This window comes from Eumetopias jubatus, unplaced genomic scaffold, assembly GCF_037043125.1.
Source record: "Eumetopias jubatus isolate StellerSeaLion01/CBP00866 unplaced genomic scaffold, mEumJub1_p1.0 scaffold_3, whole genome shotgun sequence".
Taxonomy (NCBI): domain Eukaryota; kingdom Metazoa; phylum Chordata; class Mammalia; order Carnivora; family Otariidae; genus Eumetopias; species Eumetopias jubatus.
The window spans coordinates 3,831,699-3,854,556 of NW_028274809.1; the positions used below are offsets into that span (position 1 = coordinate 3,831,699).

General features: G+C 44.5%; 1 protein-coding gene across 1 annotated transcript in view; it reads right to left on the bottom strand.

Annotated features, from left to right (window-relative positions):
• Positions 1 to 22,858, bottom strand: part of UBE2F (ubiquitin conjugating enzyme E2 F (putative)) — a 55,689-nt gene that overhangs the window by 30,918 nt on the left and 1,913 nt on the right. The window contains exons 2-4 of the mRNA XM_028105165.2: positions 20,199 to 20,332; positions 10,323 to 10,352; positions 6,449 to 6,514 (exon numbers count right to left, since the gene is read on the bottom strand). Of these exons, the coding sequence (XP_027960966.1) occupies positions 6,449 to 6,514; positions 10,323 to 10,352; positions 20,199 to 20,316 (214 nt within the window). The 5' untranslated portion in view covers positions 20,317 to 20,332. The remainder of the gene's footprint in view (positions 1 to 6,448; positions 6,515 to 10,322; positions 10,353 to 20,198; positions 20,333 to 22,858) is intronic.

Genomic DNA, 22,858 nt, shown 5'->3' on the forward strand with positions numbered 1-22,858 from the left:
TAATCTAACACATTTAGAAACAAATTTAGGTGAACACATATACAAATACACAAGATTTACAATACAGCTACAGAATTCCCTAATCAGAATTTTTATATATGTAACATTAATAAAAAAGATGTTATTAACAATTAACCCCCCACAAATCTAATAAAGAACTTATATCCAGTTATATAAACCTTACAATTCAATAATAACAGGACAAGCAACCCAATTTAAATGGGAAAAAATATCTGAACAGATACTTAACAAAGAAGATACACAAATAGCAAACAAGCACAGGAAAAGATGTTCAACACCACTAGTCACTAAAGAAATGCAAATAAAAGTCAAAATGAGATACATACCCATGAAAATGGCTAAAATTGAAAAGACTGACAGTAACAGTTGTTGGCAAGAATGTGAGGTAAATGGAATTCTCATTCATTGCTAGCAGGACTGCAAAATAGTACATTCTGGAAAACTATATAGCAGTGTCTTATGAGGTTAAACTTGCTCTTACCGCATGACCCAGTAATTCCATTGCCAGGAGAAATAAAAACATAATGGCAAAGACCTGCACACAAAGGTTTTTATAGCAGCTTTATGCACAATGGTTCCAAAGTGGAAACAACACAAAGGTTTATCAACCAGTGAACTGATCAACTAGTAATACACATATAGGACAGAATACAGCTCATCAAAAAAAGATAAAAAATACCAATTAATGCAACAACACAGGTGAAACTCAAAAGCATTAAGCGAAAAATGTAACTTACACCTCAACCAATATTGCTTTGAAAAATGTTTTTAAATCAATGATCTAAGTTTCCACCTTAAGAAAGTAGAAAAAGGGGGTGCCTGGTGGCTCAGTAGGTTAAGTGACAGACTCTTGATTTCAGCTCAGGTGAATTCTATCAAATATTTAAGGAAGAAATAATAACACAATCCTATACAAACTCTCAGTCATGATCTCAGCGTGGTGAGATCAAGCCCCATGTCAGGCTCTGGGCTCAGCACAGAATCAGTTTGAGATTTTTTCCCCCTCTGCCCCTCCCCCCACTCGCACAGGTGTGTGTGCACTCTCTAATAAATAAAATCTTTTTCAAAGAAAAAGATTTTATTTATTTGACAGAGAGAGAGAGAGAGAGAGCACAAGTAGGTAGAGCAGAAGGCAGAGGGAGAGGGAGAAGCAGGCTCCCCGCTGAGCAAGGACCCCCAACATGGGACTTGATCCCAGGACCCCGGGATCATGACCTGAACCGAAGGCAGATACTTAACCAAATGAGCCACCCAGGTGCCCCTAATAAATAAAATCTTAAAAAAAAAGGTAGAAAAAGAAAAACAAATTAAACCCAAAATATAAGGAAGGAAATAATATGAGCAGAAATCAATGAAATGCACAAACAACTGAGAAAAACAAGTGAGTTCTTTGTAAAGATCAACTGGATAAACTTCAAGCTAACTAACATGATCAAGAAAAAGAGAAGACTCAAATTACCAATATCAGGAATGAACAAGGGGACATCAGTACAGATCCTACACAGAGTAGTGGAATAAGAGAATATTCTGAACAACTTTTATATCAATAAATTCTACAACTTAGGTAAAAAAAGACAAATTCCTTGGAAGAAAAAAATTACCAAAGCTCACCTAAGAAACATAGAAGATGAATAACCCTGTATCTATTTTTGAATTCATAAGTAAAAATGTTCCAGAAAGAAAACTCCAGGTCCAAACTATTTAACTGGTGAATTCTATCAAATATTTAAGGAAGAAATAATACCAATCCTATACAAACTCTCAGCAAACAAGAGGGAACACTTCTTCATTTATTCTACCAGGCTAGCATTGCTCTGATTCCAAAACCAGAAAAAATCATCACAAGAAGAGAAAAATACAAACCAACATTCCTCATGAATACTGACATAAAATTCTATATCAAAATATTAACAAATTTAATCCAGCAATATAAAGAAAATGGATAACATATCAAGACCAAGTGGGGTTTATGGTAGGAACATAAGGTTGGTTTAACATTCAAAAATCACTCAATGTATTTAACCATATTTATAAAATGAAGGAGAAAAATCATATGATCATACCAATTGATGCAGAAAAAGCATTAGAAAGAATTGAACACACATGATAAAAAACTCTCAGCAAATGAGGGAAAAAAGGTAACTCTTCAACCTGATAAAGAACATATTTAAAAAAAACATATAGCTAACATCATATTCATGAATAATGAGCACGTCTCCCCTAAGATTAGGAACAAAGCAAAGACATATGCTCTCACTACCTCTATTCAACACTGTACTAGAGGTCACAGCCAGTGCAATAAGAAAAAGAAATTAAAGGCATACATATGGGTAAGAAAGAAGTAAAAATGTCTTTATTACAGATGCAATGATCATGGATATAAAAATTCTAAGAATATATTAGGAAGTTACTAGAATTTCGCAAGTGAATTTAGCAACATGACAGGACACGTGACCAATATATTAAACAATCGTACTTTTATACAATTAAGAAATGGAAATTTTAAAAATACCATTTACAACAGCTTAAAAAAACATGAAATACTTGGTGTTGTATTTGCAAGCACAAACATTGCTGAGAGAAAGTAAGGAAAATGTAAATAAGTGGAGACATTCATGTGCTCATGCATGGCAAGACTCAACACTGTGGGGGCGCCCCGGTGGCTCAGCTGGTTAAGTGACTGCCTTCAGCTTAGGTCATGACCCCGGAGTCCCACATCAAATCCGGCATCGGGCTCCCTGCTCAGCAGGCAGTCTGCTTCTCCCTCTGACCCTCCCCTGTCTCGAGCTCTCTCACTCTCTATGTCTCTCAAATAAATGAATAAAATCTTAAAAAAAAAAAAAAAAGACAACACTGTGAAGATGTCATTTCCCACAGAACTGATCTAAAAAGTCAACACCATCTCAATCAAAATCCCAGCACTGGAGAAATGCAAATTAAAACCACAATGAAATACTATACATATCCAAATACTGAGAAGTATGTAGAACAATCAGAATTGCTCATACATTGCTGGTCAGTGTATAGTATAACCCCTATACATTGTGCTCGGTGTATAGCACAACCCCTTTAGAAAGTTCTTAAAAAGCTAAATATACATCTTCCTGTGACTCAGAAATTTCACTCGTAAGTGGAATTAAAGAGAAAATGAATGAATGAAAAATAGGAGTATAAAAAGGATGATATGAAAATGCTAACACAGCAGTTGTTTGTATTCATAACAGCGAAAAGCTGGAAAGAATTCAAATGTCCATGAATAGGAAAATGAGCAATTACAACATTCTCATAAAACAAAAAGAAACAAACCACTGATACAACACATATGAATTTTAAAAACAACTTATATGAAAGAAGTCAGAGACTAGAGTACATATATAAGATTCCATTTATATGAAATTAAAGAACTGACAAAAGTCATTTATGGTAACACATCAGAAAGGAATTTTGGGTGGGTAGCCAGGCGCAAGGAACTGACTGCAGAGACAGAAGAGAATTTTGGAAATGCTGGAAATAGCTTTACTGGGGTTGTGGTTACATAGGTGTACACATTTTTTCAAAATTTATTAAGACACAGTCCAAATTAGTACATTTTATTATTTTATACCTCAGTAAAATTTATTTAAAAAGTAAAAACTAAAATTAAAAAAAAAACCACAACTGTTATTTAAATCCATGTTCCTCTCTGCCTAAAAGCTCCATGTCACAGTGGGGCAGGCTGAGGGGACCCCTGCAAGTTAGCTGGGCAACAGTTTTCCAAACTGTCCTTCCAATTTCACCGAAAACTCCAGGGAGTATCTCAGCAAGTCTTTAAGTGTTTGCTTTTTCTCGATTCGTTTCACTTACTAGTATTTTTTCTTATTTTGTTGAGTTGACGTGGAGACTTTTGTCCCCTCTTAAATTCAGTTCTTTTCCTCTACCACCAAAATACATTTCCATCTTTTCTCTGAAGTGTGCATTTACTCCTAAGCATGAGGGATAGTCTAAAAACAAAACTATGAAAATGTTACCAAGTATTAACAGGAACTATCTTGCCAGGAAACCAGGTAAAAAAGAGCTTTGAGCTTCAACTACCAATACAGTTCTCCCACCCTGACCACCCCAATATCTAGATCGTATTAATCACTTAGTGTGCAGACTACTGGCTGCTGCTAATGAGCCGGTTTCAAACCCATCTGCTTCATACATGGCTAAAACTTTTATCAGTTAGGCATATCTCTTTAATTTCTTCCCGATGCTAAGAGGAGCAGGACTCCAAAAAGTTGTTTTAAGACTATATTAGACAAGTTTTTAGGGTTGGCAGGTTTCTGCCATGTTTCTCTTAATAACAAAGGGCAGGAACCAGAGCAGCTTTCCGATGCACAAACACCACAAAATAAGGGCATACGTACAGCATCTGAAGTGCATGCTGAGCACACAGCTCAGTGTGGTAATCGTGTCCATGATGTACACTTATTACAAATATAAGTGCTAAGGTACTAAATAGTTACAGGCACCAAAACACAAGTTACTTTTTAATCTGATGGAACAGTGGAATATCAAAACTCTAGCAACTGTGCTCCACTTTCAAGAATAGTAAAAACATCAAAGATGGTGTCATGTACATAATCTCGGTAATCATAACATCCATGTAATTCCATTTAAAAAATTCAGTTAAAAAAAGCAAAAGCAAAAGGAGAAACTCTTACTCAGAGGCTGGACTTGCACAAACCCACATAAGATGGTAACAAGCCCAGGAAACTCAACAAAGGTCTCTGAGTGGCTGGGATGGACCACAGAGCCCACGCCCGGGCAGGAAGCAGGGCAACAGAATCCCTGCCAGCCACTGAAAATGCCCTAGGAAGGCAGAGGCGAGTAAACGTGTTTACTCCAAACACACAGTCTGAGACCACTTAGTACACACAGAACCAATCTCAATCACCACAATAATTTATGAAAATACTCTGCATTACTCAACAGTAATAGTAAATGATGTTCGGAATGGTAACCCCGAGTCACCAAGAAACATTAAAGCGTGCTCAATACCCCTTGCTAAAAACAGCACGATGCACCATGTTTTACGAAGGTAGCCAAAGAATGGTTATAATTTTCATCATTTCCTAGCTTTAAGTCCTAAGCTTTGGTTATCTCTTGATGTCAGGCACGTGGAACGGCCCACCTCTACAGACTGTGTTCTGATATTAACTCCCTCCTGGTGCTTTCTCAGTGCAAACGGCACCAGACTGAGTTTACGGACATGTCTAGAGATGTGTGTAGAACCATCACACAGATTAAATGAGTTTTTAAGTTTTCAAGCACATTTTGAAAATGGGATTTCTCCTGTTATTATAAAACATCTTCCACAGAAAATAATCCATCCTACCTGCAGGGAGACAACTGCCAGGTCTTATCTGTGGGTTCATTATCGCCTACTGAAATTCTGTATTCTCTTTCACTTTCTAATTAGCTAGTGACTCATTACCCTCAGTTTCTCATTCCCTTTCCATCCCCCAAATAAAATAACACCCTCCATCTCCTCCACTACACTCCCTTCCCCACCTACCCCACAGCAGCACCCTCTGCCCAATGTAAACACTGGTGGTCCATGCCAGGCTAGAATCTGCAACGTTCAGAGCTGCACTGGAGCGAGAAAAAAAACCCAAGTCTTCCATCTCGCTGCCCACTCTGACCAAGGAGGGACAGGTTACCATCCCGGAGTGCCTGGGGCTTGGAGACTTATCAGTCCTAATGAGGACAGCTAGTAAGCTGCTTACCTCCCTGTGCCAGACCCTGGGCTGAAATGCTTCACACACATTATCTATTTAATCATCATAACTGTCCCATGAGATAGGTACTATTTGATCCCCAGTTTCTTGCTGGGTGGGCTGTGCAAAGAGGTTATGAAGCAACTGAACCATGATCACACTGCCACAAAAGGGCAGAGCAGGATCAGAACCCAGTTATGATTTCAAAGCTCACCGTACCAACAGCTTCTATGGCCCTTCACTCCAGTTGATAAAGTCTGTACTTCATTTCCGAGTATACACCGAATGCCACAGATTCCCTTTATTCTGCTTTTCTTTTTTTTTTTAAAGATTTTATTTATTGAGTAGGGAGAGAGAGAGGAAGCACAAGCAGGGGGAGTGGCAGGCAGAAGGAGAAGCAGACTCTTCGCTGAGCAGGGAACCCAATGTGGGACTCGATCCCAGGACCCTGAGATCATGACCTGAGCCGAAGGCAGACGCTTAACTGACTGAGCCACCCAGGCGTTCCTCTTTATTCCGCTGTCTTTGACTACAAAGCACGTATCTTGTCTTCATGTGGAATAGTTGTAACTGTCATAACTTTCAAAAGTGAGAGGACAAATCAAGCCAAAGATTCTAGATTTTGGCAGCCTTTAAACTTTGCTATCTGAAAATCACTTTAACACTTAAGTATGTAAGAATATTACCTGGGGTTACAGTTAGCTGAAAGCAGTGAAGCTTGTTTGGATCAGGAAAATGCACCTTACATGTACCTGCAAAAGAAACAGCACATCAGGAAGGTCTGACAGCTAGCAACAGTCCTTACATGGAGGCTAACCTTGAAACACACATGGAGCTGAAGGTGGTACAGGAGTTTGTAGACTCCTTGCTCCTGGTTTGACAATAATTGTGCCGCTGTGCTAAAATTGCAAACCAGTGATTTTGCCATATAGCCTTTTACTTGCTAATTCCAAATTGAGATGGTTTCTTCCAACCTTTAAACAGCCACTAAAAATTGAGATCTTTCCATTAACTTCAAAAATTAAGCTACTTCACTTTGAAAAGAGAAAACCACATCTTGAGGAGATGAACACATGTGGGTAAGGCTAACTAAACATGGCCAAACCAGAAGAACCCAGGCCAAACTTCTGGGCTGTTCACCCACCACCATACTTATTCATACCCACCACAGTAAACTGAAGTTCAAAAGAAGGATGCCCATGAAGTTAACTCATACCCAGAGTATACCATGGCATTAAATAGGAGGGAAAGAAAGTCTTCACAACCCAACTAGTAGCTCAGTTTGCTTTGCTGGTGAAATGATGCTCTGCTCAGATGGCAACACCCTATGCCCACTGTACCACATCAGAAGGGGTCTGGTAAATCAGGACAAGGAGTTCTCACCAGGGGAAGAGCTAATGGCTGGTGGTACAGACGGGAAACTGGCTACATCCTACATCTGCTTCCTTCAAACAAATGATATCAAAAAATGGTAAATACACAAGGAATAAATAGCCACTAAATTGGGAAGGAATATATGCAGAAATTGTCTATTATTTTATAAACTCAGAAAATATGCTAAACTCCTTGGGTCACTTACTGACTATTTCTTACAAGTCCCACCACTGAAAAATTTGTCTAGTTTTACAATGGTATGAAATTTCATCAAAAATAGGATGATTCAAATTTAGACTTAGAAATGGTCCTTAGAAATCATCTAGTTCAATGTCCTCAAGCATGAGATAACACAAAGGTCCAGAGAGGTTCAGTGACCAGCCCAGGATCACACAGGTTATCAACAGGTTTTGTTCCCAAATTAAAGACGAGTTCATGGTTCTTCTCCCGATACCATGACTCATTTCATTATTTCAGGAACATGCCAGGTGTGAGGCATAAAAACCACACAGAACTGTTAAGGGGGTTTTGTTTGTTTGTTAGTTTGTTTTTGGCCAATTCCTCAGAAAATCATTGTAGAGTAAAAGGTAACTTAATCTAGAAGAGCAAGAAGGGGTCTTACAGATTACACTGTCACATTTCTTATTTTAGAAATAATGAAGCTGGGAGCCAGGGAGTTCAAGACTTTTGCCCAAACCACACGTGTGAACTGTATATGGGCTTCATTTCTCCTAATCTTGACTTGAAATGAGAAATGCTATCTTTCCAGTGAGATCTATGCAACAGAAACATAGGACAAGGGCTTGGGGAACGTCTCATTGATCGGCTGAAGTTGGCAGTATTCCTTTGTTTTCATACTTTGCATTCTCCTTTGTTTCAATAGAAGGATAGACATAGAAATCCATCCCTCTATAACAGATTAGCCCACCAATAATAAAGAAGGTACCAAGGGAGATTAACAAACAATGCAACTACTGAAAAGAACCAAACATTTTAAAGCTCAAAAAAGTCTACTAACTACAACAACTACAACAAAAAGTTAAGAGACAGGTTTTTGCTTTAGTTCAAAGCTTTTCTTGTCTGCAGGGATGGGCTAACATTTTGTATTTCCATCTATCTGAAAGAGGTATTTTTTGCCAACAGAGAAACTTCTATAAACTTGCATATACAGAGCTGCAAACTAGTTCTGAATGATTATTAAGCAGCACTGCTACATAGGGAAGTTATTTTGTTTTTCTTAGTTAATACTTTAGAGATACTATTAATACTAGATATGATACTAGAGATCTATTCTTTAAGGTGGCTTCTTGTTTCCTCTTTAGAGTAATGAGTTTCGTACTTTTGGAAAGCATGGCTTACTTGTATAAACTAATTCAGACTTCTCCACTCTGATGGCACAGAGGGTAGGGAGAAAGCAAGAAAAGAGATAGCATGTAGTCTCTTTAACCGGATACTTTAGCCATAAATGCTAGGGAGATGACTTTTTCAAACCTAAGGTGTTTAGTTAAAATCCTGGTTTGAAAACCAATTACACATTGTTTTTACAATTTTTTCTTTCTTTTTTTTTTTAAAGGATTTTATTTATTTGACAGAGAGAGACACAGCGAGAGAGGGAACACAAGCAGGGGGAGTGGGAGAGGGAGAAGCAGGCTTCTCTGCGGAGCAGGGAGCCCGATGTGGGACTAGACCCCAGGACCCTGGGATGATGACCTGAGCCGAAGGCAGACACTTAACGACTGAGCCACCCAGGCGACCAATTTTTTCTTTTTCTTAAGTAGGCTCCCTGTCCAACATGGGGCTTGTACTCATGACCCTGAGCTCAAGAGTGTATGCTCCACAGCTGAGCCAGTGAGGTGCCCCCCAAAGTTTAACTGTTTTCAAACCAAAATTTTAGATAAGGTTAAAGCTATCCTTTATGGGTTAAAAACCAACAATTTCTGTAAGAGTATATTTAAGGACAAACTGAACTGTGTTAAGTGCTAAGTTTTTGTGGCCTTTGATTAAATGTATGCATGCGTGTGTGTGTGCGTGTGTGTGTGCGTGCGTGTGTGTGTGTGTGCGTGTGTGTGTGTGTATACATATATACATACATATATATATATATAAACCCTTTAAGAGTATCCCAAGACACTTCCTTCCAGTTCTGACTAGAAGAGAACTTTGAGATCAAGCAATTCAGGGATTTTTAAGACATTTTTGACTGAGACCCACACTAAGAAACCTATTTTATATCACAACCCACCACACCCACAGATAAGTGCCATACATTAAAAATAATTTTTCAAGAAACTATGTGTACTTACCCTTACAAATGATTTTACAACCACTTAAGGGTCATACCCACTATCATCCTTCTAACTATAGTTGGTGGCAGGAATGGCCCCTCTCTTATCCATGTCAGATGGGCCAGAGAGATCAAGCTCTCTAGAGCATTCACCCAGACCAGGAGACCCACGTATAAAATATTTCACTCACACTGACAAACATCCTCAGCCTCAGAACTATATTTAACCAAATATGATAAAAAGTTCTAATTCAAAAGAATACTAAAATGATCAAAACTTTCAAGCTTTAATGGTATTATAAAAATTTAGGAAGGATTAATAACAGGAAAAGAAGAACAACTCTTTGACATAGCATACAAATTAACTGCCCAGGTAAGCGAGCTTGTTCACGAGTGAGGACTGCGCAGTCGGTCTGTGTGTCTGAGCAGGAAGGACCAAGGTCAGGGTACCTGGTGACATAAGGGGTGTGGTCACCCCAGCTCATGTAGAGAGACACATTACCGGCAAGCACTTTCTGGACCAAAAAGGTGGTACTGTCACTCATGGAAACAGGACCATCTGTCACTGATTTATAGATCTTTTTACTCAAAGAGGACACGGGACAGAGGACATGGGACAGAACACTGTGGAAGAGATACGAAACCCAGCCAAGTCACCTCTGCCACCGTAAGGAGAGAGGAGGCACCTCCGTGCTACAGTCACAAAGATGGTAAATATCTCACTGTTACCCAAGCCTCAACAAAATTCTGCTACCTGTTTGCACAAAATTAAAACTTTTACTCCCAACACACACGAAAAACAGGCTTTTGGCTATGCAAGGTTATTAAAACATTAAAAAAAAAAGCTTCTCCGTGCAATTACTTTGCGGCACTTACTGCCTGGGTGGGTGCTATATACTCACATGGTAAATTAGCTTCAAGCTCCGCAACTTCTGTGGAAACAAAAAGACTGTTGTTAGTATCAGTCAAGTCTCCACATAAAACCACCCGCGCTAAACTGGCAACTTCTCCCAAAACGCTGAGGAACAAAAGGGACTGAAGTAACTAAAACCTACACTTGGTCTGACGTTTAGACTTCAAGCCATGGAATTGCTTTCAAAGACACAAAGGGACTTGTGGGATGGCAGCAAGTACAGTCACAGGCCCTTGAAAATGTACTTGGTATAAATGAAGATCACTTAAAATTCACACAGAAATCACCCACAGGTAAACAGTCACTAAAATGTTTTTTGAAAGTCTTGTTCCCCCACATAGCATAACTACTGCCGTTGGCATCTGATTTATATATACACCTGTGTCTCTTCCAGTTCTTCCAGACCTGTCTTCCTGTGCGGCTCACCTAGTGTGTGCTTGAACTTTTCCAGGGAGAGAAAACTCAGCCTCCTGCCGGGGCCCCAGGCTGTGCTGTTATCCAGCTATCTGTTAACATCTTGCTAACTGCCCAAGGAAGGGGGACTTGGAGGCTTGGCCCTTTGAATCATCACTCACTCAGTGTTTAAGCCTAGCATCCCTCTGCCAGGACAAAGCTGCAAACCCCCCACTACGACCATTCAGAGCTGAGGTCTGGGGGCACCAAAAGTGAGTGGGCAGGCAAGTCAGCGGTGCCTCAGACATAACAGAATGTGCTCTGGGGTTCTGGGAGCACAAAGATTCCCCCCAGCTGTGGAGACTAGAGAAAGGAGGTCTATGGGCCAGGCTTTAAAGAATAAATAGAATGAAGTCCAGCAGACGAGGGAAAAAACGCATTCCTAGAAGCTAGGTTAGCGATGTGCAAAAGCACAGAACGTAGACAAGCACAGAAACCGGAAGGCACACAATGCAGCCAGAGCAATGGATACAAAACAACAGAGCAACAGGAAACAAGGTGGAAAACAGGGCCAGATCTCGGAAGGCCCCGAGTGCATGGCTTAGAATTCTAAACTTAAATCTGCAGCGACAGGGAGCAGAGGGACATTTCTGAACAAAAGTTTCCAAACTTTCCTCAAGAGGACAACTTTTGAAAGGGCAAAGCAGAGGCCAGGTGACCTGTGGGCTGGGCACACTCCGCGAGGCAGCAAGGGCCTAGCAAAGGCAGGGAGGGTTGGGGTGCCTGAGCGCACAGACGACAAAAGGATCTGCCAACTGTGTGGGGTGGGAGGGTCAGAGACAGCAGAGGGCTGACATGCTGGGGAAGTCCTGGAAGGAGGAAGCTGAAATCTGGGTGCACGGCTAAGGCCGAGGAGTCCCCACAGGGATGCCTCCTGTCAGTCATGAGGCTGACAGAGGCGAAACTAGTGAAAAGAACGAAGCTCGGCAGAGAGCAGAGGACAAAGGCAAGGGGGTCCCTCATGACAAAAGGCGGAAAAACAGGAGACAGGTGGGGAACATAGTGACTCAGGGCACAGACCGATCCAAGGGAAATGAGGCCCCAGTCAAGGCCATCAGATGTGGATCAGACACTGCTGAGGGCACTGGAAACAGCAGGAAGGCAGGGGGCAGGATAGAAACCAGATTACAAAAAACTAAGAAGTAAACGGGTGGTCGAAATATGGAAGCAGCGGATACAATTCCTTCCTGTCAAGTACGGAGCGGTGGGCAGGAGAGGGGAGGACAGCGGAGGCCACCAGGCGGCACAGCCGAACACTGAGCGCACTAGCGGGAAAACGGGCAGGTAGCTCCATTCTGAGGCCAAGGGTTTGAGAGACGCGCAAGCCTTTACTATCAGCTACTTGAGAATCTGGGCACAGATGGGGGCCCACTAACAGTGTTCACCCTGGGGTCCAGGTACTCAGAATGGGCACTCAGAAAAGTGGGGTGGGGCAGAGGAGAGGAGCTAGGGAATGGAAAGGTGCCCGCGTGGGCTACAGTGCTCCATCATCAGACGGAGCCAGGGAGAGACGAAGAGCAAATCTCTTCAGTGGAGCAGGGCATGCAGAGAGAAGTGACAGTTAATTATCCTCTTGCTGTGACTGGAAAAGGAACGAGTTTTGTGATGAAGTGCAAGCCTGGGAAGTCTGTTTTCTTGGCCGCCTGGAGTTGTGGTACATTTAAAATATAGTCACATAACAAACTGCAATTAAGAATCCTATGAACGTTCAAAAAAAAAAAAGAATCCTATGAACGTTCACTATTATTATTCTTCTAATGACCACAGTGATCTTTAATTTCATCTTTCTGACTGGTGCGTTCTCACCCTTCCTTGGAGCAGGGCACTCACTAAAGAAAACAGTGTGCGGCAAATGGGGGCCGAGACCACAGGGCTACTGCTCCGAGGCCACCGATAACCGGGTCCTCCGAGGGCCACCCAGGGCCACACTCTGCTCCAGCCACTCCTACAGGGCATTTGTTTTATCAAAAAAGCACATATTTTTCAAATAAGTCATTCATTAATCACTTTAAAATAAATGTTACCTACATAATTAAACTGTATGTTTTAAAACTATATGCATTTGCATATTTTATTATACTATTATTTAGTTTGATGGTAAGAACTTAGAAGAAACTGTCCTTGGGGGCCCTTGTTTTGAGAGACTGATGTCGGAATTGGCTTTCGGGGAAAGCCTGTCCTGTCTACAGTTTGAGAACTCTGGCAGTCCAGCTTTAAAAAACCCAGTGAAAGAAAAAACACGCCCAGAGGATTTGAGGAGGAGGGGGCCACAAAACAGAAGCAAAATGTTTGAGAAGACCGTCTGGTGCCAAGGGACGGGGAGGAGGGAGGTGAGACAGCAGGGCACTGACCAGGGTGTGGTGGTGACCGAGCAACAGAACCAGACCCCTGCGCCACAGGGACGGGACGGGGGTAAGAGGCTTGTGTCCCCAGGAAGCCTGACTGTAGGACAGGGAATCTCTGCCCTGGCTGCACATCACTCACCTGGAGAGTTTTTTTGCTGCCTCCCCCCTTTAAAAACAGTTTTGGTGAGGTACAATTTACTATAAAACAGACCCACTTTGAGCATATGATTCAATAATTTTTAGTGAAACCTGGCGTTGTGCATTCATCACCATAATCTAGTACCTACTGAGCTTTTAAAACTTCTAGTTCTATGCAGACCCATTACACCAAAAGTTTTACATGGGGCCTAGGCCTCTGAATCTTTTACTCTCCCCAGGTATCGGAAACTGCTACAGGATATCTGGCCAGGTTAACATATTCACACACAGCTATTTACGTAGATGGATTTAACAACTTCACATTGTAGTCTAGAATTCAATTCCAAAGATGAGCATTATGCTTGCATTTCCAGGTTCAGTGTTACTCAGTCAAGGGAAGTGGACAAGAGCCAGGAGAGCCCCACCATAGTCAGGCCGCTGCAGGCTTCTGGTCCAAGAGCAGGCAAGAAATATCATCTTGGGAGCACAAGAATTTCAATAAAGATATTCAGCATTGGGGCGCCTGGGTGGCTCAGTTGGTTAAGCGACTGCCTTCGGCTCAGGTCATGATCCTGGAGTCCTGGGATTGAGTCCCGCATCGGGCTCCCTGCTCGGCAGGGAGTCTGCTTCTCCCTCTGACCCTCCCCCCTCTCATGCTCTCTATCTCTCATTCTCTCTCTCTCAAATAAATAAATAAAATCTTTAAAAAAAAAAAAAGATATTCAGCATTTTAGTTCAGTCCAGTGCAGAAAATAAAATAAGCTACATACTCTCATGGCGTAGTCACAAATGACACAGTTTCTCTACACTTCAAATGATGACAAGTAAGAATTCATTACTGTCAGTAGCTATTGCCTTAGAATCTATGTACAAGAAGTCTATGGCCACAGAAACAAGCGAATTGCTTCATATGTTTGAGAGGCCTCTTTGCAAAGCAGTGGCCCTTCCCTGCCATGACCTCACTGCCTGCAGGACACAACCCTTACTTGTAAAATAGCGAGAAATTCAGAATATTTTTAACCTGCTAAAGTCTCGCCTGTTCCAAGATGCTAACACCTCTACCCCTCACTGGCCCAGCTTTTCTGGGGGGCACCTTGCACAATTCCGAGGCTGCACAACTTCCTTCTGAGAAATTAGACTCTTTTCCTTTCTAACTAAAGAGCAAACCACAGAGCCCACTTGAAGCGTGACTGCATTGAGATATCACATTACAAAACCCACCCGATGACCACAGTGGCCCCTACATGGCATGTCTTCACCCCTTTCTGCCACAGGCTGCTCACAACACAGTGCTCTTGTTGTTTCTCCACTGCCTGCCCCTCAAATCTGCGCACTCTTCATGGTAAGGGCTGTCTAGTCTGACCCAGACCTGCAACCCCAGTACTTGGCCCTGGGCTTGGCACATACAAGGTGCTCAGGAAACACTTAATAATAAGGACCGTCGCCAGCAAGCTGGACGTGCTCCTGGTGTGCATGTCCTGAGATGTGAGAAGCCTTTCCCCTTGTGTAGTTAGAGGCCAATGCATTCCAAAGTTGCTGTGGAAGTGTGTTCCCCCAAAGTGCCTATGTGGAAGCCCTAACCCAGCCCCGTCCCCATTTGACGGTATTAGGAGGTGGGGCTTTTGGGAGATGATTAGAGTTAGATGAGGTCATGAGGGTGGGGCCTTCATGGTGGGATTAGTGCCCCTATAAGAAGAGATACCAGGTGCTTGCAAGCCAGGAAGGGGTCCTCACCAGGAACTAAGTCTGCTGACGCCCTGATCCCGGACTCCCCAGCCTTTAGAACCATGAGAAATAAATGCGTGTTGTTGAAAGGGCCAATCATAGACACAGATGGCTCTCCATCGGGCCAGGAAGATGTGCCATCCCACCCAGGGAGAGATGCAGCCGCTTCCCAGAAGACTTGATTGCCTCCTTCCACCTGAACCACTACCTCTTAGATTTTCTCTGACTGGAACTTCCTCTCTTAGCTTCCCGCTTGTCTTTTACGCACTGAGCACTCCTTCTGCAGTCTTAGCACCCATGCATAGTGTCCTTATCTGGGAGACACCTGAACTAAGGGCATTAGCCCCTTCACAGACAGCATTGCTAGAGCCGAGCACTGAGGACCCCATGGAGCCTCACATCAGCCCTTCTACTCAGGCTAGGGGCCTTTTAGCAGCACACTGCCCAGTGCCGGCCCAGAGCACTCACAGTCTCCTCCACTCTGAGGGAGCAAGGCTGTAACCCTGAAAACCAGCACAGCTGCTACAGCAGAGACTGGTTATCAATGGGAATGGAACCCAAGGCCTCATGCCACCCCTACTTTCAACATGAGCTGACAAGGTTAACTTGAAACCTCATCTGTCTTCCACAATCCTCCCTGCCCTACTGGGCTACCGGGTACACCTAAGTGGGGCCACCAAGCTTCCTGGGCAGCTTCACTGGTATTTAACCCTTCAACAAAGCATTTTTTAAAGGTTAACCTTGGGGCCAGCTGCCTTAGCTCTATTTTAGCAGGACTCTTCCTCTCCGGGCCACTGCTCCAGCTTTTATTTTTTACTTTTATTATTTTTTAAGATTTTATGTTTAAGTAAGCTCTACACCCAACATGGGGCTCAAACTCATGACGCTGAGATCAGGAGTCATGTGTTCTACCAACTGAGCCAGCTAGGTACCCTTCAAGTTTTTAAACTACAGAATGTAGTGCTGCTAAGTGCTCTGAATATTCTGCCAACATGGCAAGCCAAACCCTGAGCCCACCCCCAGAGTCCTGGGCAGGGCCTGCCATGGAGAAAGCAGCTCTGGAGAACAATAAATGGCTCTCTTTCCCCCACTCTTCCAGGAACTGCACTGGAATGGGGCCCTTCCTATCCCATCCCATGACTGAACTGCTCAGGTAGACACAACAGCCCACCCGATGAGGCACCTGCACCCTGGACACTGGGAAGCACAGGTAAGTGGGCAGCCAGGCCTCTTTGCTCCAGGCCTGGAGCATGGAGAGCCACATACCACAGCCCCAGGATGGCAGGAACCATCTGGGGTGCAGGGGCTAGGATGGATAAAGGTACATACAGGTTCATTCCCTCTTATTCCCCTAATTTCAGAACTGACCCTGAACTCACTCAATCCAAGTCTCCACATTTAACAAAGACTAATGGAGGTGAACGGTTCCTGCCAGCACGCCTAGAGCCCTTTGGGGTTTTTAGGGGTCACTAACAGTAGGCGGGCACACAGCAGGGACTAAAATGCCTGTTGAGTGAAAAAACGAAAGAACAAGGAGACACACACAATCCCATTATACAAAAAGTGCCAAGCTTCTGCTAGCTAACCAAGACCCTGCTAGGCTTTTTTGGTAGGTGGGGAGCACCGTCAGACTTAGAACTTGATGGACTCAGTGGCCCCACAAAGGTCCACCAGGAATTCAGCACCATCTGCCCGTGACTAAAAACACTGGCAATCGCTCCCCAGTTGGGCTCAGACCTGCACAAGTCTGACACTCTCTCCACAGTGTCCCCAGCTCCTAGGATTCAGGGCAGACAGCAGCCTTCAGTCTTAGCCCAGAAATACTCAATTGTTCTACACCCTCCAGGGACTGCTGCTACAAGCATCGTTCCAGTTCCAGTCTGGAGGGTGTCCCTGAGTTACCTGAGGGGTGCAAACGAAAAGCTGGTGTGACCGAGACGCCAGCACAGCAGAGGCCTCCCCTGGCCAGCTGCTCCAAGGCAGGCTATGGTTTTTCCAAAGAGAGTGGACTCCAGCCTTCCAGAGGCAAGAAAAGGAACAGGAGCTACACAGTTCTGGAACCCCGACTGGCCCTCACCATTAGCACCAACTGTCCCTGCCAACCTCCAATCTCCCCCATCCATCAGCTCAACCTATAGCCATCTGCACCAAGCCAGATCCCATACCTCTGGGCTATGGGATACACAGCCCTCTCACCCCACCCCAGCCCCCACAGGGCTCTCGGCAGATGGCCTTTAGCTGTGTCCTTCCAGGCACTGTGCAGGTTGCACAGAACCCTGTGCCCCAAGACCCTTACCCCTCTCAGGGCAGCCCCTGTGGCAACTGATCCATGCAGAGCAGGAAAACCTGACCATCTCACCTGACTGGGGACTGCTCTGAAGGCTACGCTTGCCTAAGTAGAGGCTGTCTGGGGCCTTCCCCAGAGATCGATTTCTTGCTCTGCCTGCTCCTGAGTCCTTCACCTCCCTCCACAGGTATCAGTCCCAGGGATACTCCTTTATAACTATCCTGATACCAAATTCCCCACTCCTAGGAATCCAGCCTATGGCACTGAATCCCAAGACACATTAACATACTTTTCTACAAACTAATGATCCCCATGAGTAACATTCCCACAGGAGCCAAAGCCACAGCCCAGGATGACAGCGCCGACTAGAGCAATCTTGTTGAACTCAGACGTCCAACTTTCTTCAAAGTTCCCAAAGGGGGTTTCCCTTAGAAAGAACTTCGCTGTAATCACCACTCAAGTGCCCACAATGCCACGGACTCCTGGACTCCACACACCACTTCCGCCATCCAAAATCCCCAGAATGAAGACCTCCCCAACATCCAGCCAAGCAAAGGAGTGCTCTAGGTGCAGATGAGGAGATCATGGACCAGCAGAGCATCCTTCCTTATGTGCTGTTTTTCAGAGCCCCCTCTCTCAGGCCAGGCCCACCCTTGCTTTCTACCCACCCCTCCACCACATGCCCAAACTGCTCACCACTCAGCCAGCCCAACCTGGTCCAACAGCCCCCCTGAGGCAGGAGGGAGCAGGCCACGTGAGGTATGTGTTACACTGAGCCCTGCTGCCCACAACTACCCCAGAAACCTGATCATCACCAGTGCCCTGGGAGGATGGAAACAGGTGGCCCCATGAGGTGGTTTTGCACCTCTCTCTCTGATGAGTCTCACAAAGTCAAAGGACCTTAGCAGGGCCATCTGTCCTGGGAGCGGGGGCGGAGTCCAGCTTTATGAGCCTCCATGGGCTCCCCGGCGCTGCACCAGGCCCTAGAGCCATTTGAGAGCTGCCAGGTGAATCCTTGAGCAGGGTGGAAGGTGTGCAGGAGCCCGTACACCTCCCTGAAGGTGAAGTTCTTGGCAGTGGACCTGCACTTCTGTTCTGCTCATTCAGCTTTTGCTTGTTAGGTCTGCTCTGCCAGAGCCTGCACCACCCCAGAATGTGGGTCTGGCTGTGCTGCTACAATAAAGTTGTAATCTGGGCATGTTTCTTAACCTCTCTGGAGTCTCAGTCCTTCAGCTGCAGAATGAACAACCCACCTGGCAAGGCTTAGCAAAAGTCAAACAAGAACTGCCCTATAAAGTGTCCAACAGAGGGCCCGGTCCCAATTGCCCTGTGTATGACAGCTATTAACCATGACAAGGATATGGTGAAGAAGATGGAACAGTCTACTCACTGCTTCCAACTGCCTCCTCAGCTAACATCTGGGCATTCCTCACTCTAACTCCCGGGCACTAAAACACCCTCCACATAAGGACTGCGTCAACACATCAAACCCCATCCCCAGCTTGCTTGGCTCCTGGCTTCTTCTGCAGATGGAACCCTTGAGCCAGCATCTGGGAAAGAGACTCAAGTCCTATCAGGACTCAAGTCCCATCCAAGTGAGGAGCTGCAGCCCATGTCTCACCCTCTGACCACCATCACAACTCTGAATTCAATCTGACATAGTGGGTAATGTCAAAAGGTAAGAAATGATTCTTACTCCATCATCCATCAGGCTGGATAAATCAGAGCTAAGGCCAGATTCAGGGGCAGAGAGAATAAGGAAGAGCGTACCGCCCCAAGACTCCCTGAACCTGATGGCTTCCTGGTGCCACTCCTGCCAAGCTCAGCAATGCCTCGTTTCTGAGGACAAACAGTGCATGCACCCACACCAGCTCTCCTGCCATTAGGTCTGGTTCAGGACACACAAATGCCAGCAACCTCATGGTGTCTACCTGATACGACATGAAAACAGGTAGTCCTAACCAACTGTATAGCTCGTTGCTTCCTAGCTCCTATACATTTAAGAAATGTAAACACATGCCATAAAGTAAAAAGGGCTACAAATTCTAAGCTCCTTAAAGCAGGAACTGTTTCTTCTTCACCTTCTGTAGTCCTCATGACCCCAGGAAACTGCCTTTGCACCTGACAGCTGTTAAGTTTGATCAATGAATGAACACAGAAATTCCATACAAATGCATGCATATTCACACAGTATATAAACCCTTCTCCAAAGACTACAGCTCTAGGGCACTCAGTTATTAATTCTGTGAAGGGAACTCATTTTGTATAAAGCTCTCTTCAGGCTGTGACTTGAATAAAGTACAGAAGGATCCTAGAGATTACTGAAATCCACTCCCTCCCTTTACAGACCAGAAACTGGCGCTGAGGTGTTAGAGAGGGACTCTGGAGCCCCTTGTGATGGAGCACAAGAGAGGAAGATGCTCCCCCTCGCCCCCACAACCAGCCAGATACTGGGAGCACTGAGGCCAGAGTACCACAATCCTCCCACCGGCATTCTGGCAGCCCCTACAGAGCATATCCCAAGTGGGTAAGACATACCACATTTTTTTTTTTGAAGATTTTATTTATTTATTTCACAGAGAGACAGCGAGAGCAGGAACACAAGCAGGGGGAGTGGGAGAGGGAGAAGCAGGCTTCCCGCCGAGCAGGGAGCCCGACGCGGGGCTCGATCCCAGGACCCCGGGACCACGACCCGAGCCGAAGGCAGACGCTTGCCGCCTGAGCCGCCCAGGCGCCCCCAGACCACATTCTCCCGTCCTTAGTGTTCCCACAGTACAAAGTCCTTGTAAGTGACAGGCAATTATATTTTCAAATAGGTATTTCTACTCAGCAACTGGGTGCTTCATATCCCCAAAGAGCCTCCAGTCAGACTTCATTCTATTACAGGAGAGAAACCAGCTTGCATGGATGACATTACCTTTAACAAGCAGCCTGTCTCTCACAGATACCCTCCGAGTGGAGTCGGAGGCCGTGGCTGACATCCGGGACCCTTTGAGACCGTCCTCCCGCTTCAGTTTGCTTGCCAACGTCAGCATTACTGCTACCTTTACCCTGAAAGACCAAAAGCAGGGTTATGGACACGTCTCTAGACAATGACTGGAAATTGAAGACAAGGCCGTAAGCGGTTAACTTTTTCCTGTAATTTAGTCACAGAAAAATTCAGCATATAAGGCACATTCGTAAGATTGGATTCCTTTATAATTAATCTGGGAAGTCTCTATGCCATCCTCTCTAAGTCTAATTTTTTAAAGTACACAAAAATTTAAAAAACAGAGAGCCATGCATTTAACATTCATTGGGCACCAGGTCCCGGGACACAGTGGTGACAAAGATCCCGTGAGCCTGTGGTCTAGGGGAGCCTCCACCAATGGGTTCCATGTTGGCCCACCACTGTCCTCTGGCTAAGTGTGCCCCACTCTGCTGCAGGGACCATGCACTTGTGTGTGTGGCCCCTGTGCCTGGCCCATCGCAGACTGAGGGAAGCATCAGCTCTGGGTAGGAGGAAGCAATGCAATGCTTTCTTTTTCTTCTCCCTTTAACAAAGGTGTGGATGGAAACTTAAGAAGCATCTTTGCATTTATTTATGTTGTCTTATTTACATTTTTAGGCAATATCAACAATATTAAGTTATAATTAATGCCCCAAACTAGACTCTCTTCATTGGCTGCTTCCAACCCATCTATGTTTCAAGCACCCCCCTGAAATTCACTGAAAGCTCACTGGGAAAGACAATGAAGACCAAACACAAAAACTGGTCACCGGCCCAATATTTCCATAATTTCCTTTGTTGCTTGCAAATTATTTCCTTTCAATACCACTCTGATTGTTTTCAAAAGAAAACAATCTAAAACTTCCAAATGAAAAACTTGACCCAAACACAAACTTTTAGTTTGAAGCTAAGATACTGAAAGCCAAAATAAGAATACGCTTCCCCCACTGGTATTTTTAACCCAGGTTCTTTACATAACTTCTCATACCATCTTCTTCTGTGTATCTCCCCCTCTTCCAAAGACTATCAGATTTTATTTTCTATTATGTATGCCATAAAAAAGAAACATATTGAATATGATCTTCTGTATTGTATACGACCCACACACAAACACACACCTAATCCCTTTTAGAGTCAGTGGTTTAAATGCTTCAAAAGATGGTTCTATTACACATTAGCATTCACAAGGTCCTAAAATTTCAATCTGGGAAGGACTTCCCCCTCCAACCCCCAATTCCCACTCCAGGAACTGGCTTGGTTGAGGCCACTCAGCTGCCAGAAGCAGTCACCACAGAAACATCAGTTTCCCTCCTGGAGATGACGCAAACATTTTGAGTGTGGTGATGGTTTCAGGGGTATATATATCAAAACTGATCTAACTGCATACTTTGAATATGTGCAGTTTCATGTACTTCAATCATGCCTCAATAAAGTTGACACAAATGTGAAAACAAACCAACACTAGTTTCTTCATTGCCACTTGACCATGCCATCTCCCCCGGCGAACCTACATAGTGGCCTGGACCATAACCAACATGTCTTCTCAGCGTTACCCAGGGCAGGGAGGTATTGGTTGGGCAACCTCACTAGGGGAGCCTGGGGGTGGGAATAAAGTCAAACACCCATAGGGGCACCAGCCTGCAGCTACTAGAGACAGAAGCACCATCTAGAGCCAGGTTCTTTTGCTCAGCCCCCACCTGGAATGATCTTGTCAGGAATCCCTTAAGCAGATCTGGATCACAAGACCGTGTTTGCCGCCCCAGCCAAGTCCACCAATACACACCCAGACTTGAGCACATCAGTCCTGCCACCTGGTTAGGGTTGCCTGAAGATGGACCAAGACATGCAACCTTCACAAAGTCCAACTGGTTTTTATCTTCTAGCTGACCTTGGCAATACAAATATGGCAAAAAATAAAACAAAAGCCCAACCTGAGTAAAGAGTTCCGTAGGCAGTACTCCAGGAAAGTCATAACAAAGAGCCCCATGGAGAAGCAAGTGCCAGGGCACCCAGTTCCCTGAGGACCTGCACCGAAGGAGCCACTTGGAGGGTCCTGGCAAGACTTGTTTACAAAGGCTCACACCAAGACACTCATCTGTGTCACTGCAGTCTGAGGATTGACTTTTTTTTTTTTTTTTTTGAGAGTGGGGGTAGTGGTGGAGAGGGAGAGAGACTCCCAAGCCAACTCCCTGCTAAGTGGGGAGCCCAATTCGGGGCTGGACCCCAGACCCTGAGATCAAGACCTGAGCTGAAGCCAAGGATCAGACGTTCAATCAACTGAGCCACCCAGCCACCCCACCGCTTATTCTTTTATAATCCTACTACTCCACACTGAAGTCTTCTCTGTGGGCAAAATACGCCTTATACTCAACTCCACTAAGAGCCAGATTCCTGGCTTGCAATCTTCAAGAAGTTTGTGGTCCTTAATAAGAACATGGGGCACTGACTGAAAGGTATAAAAGGCAACGATACTCATGTTTTGTTGTCCATCGACGAGAACACTGAACTTACTCTCCTAGCATTCTAAGAAATCTAAGTGTATAATGACCACCTATTTGTCCACCATCTGTATTACTACTGCATGACAC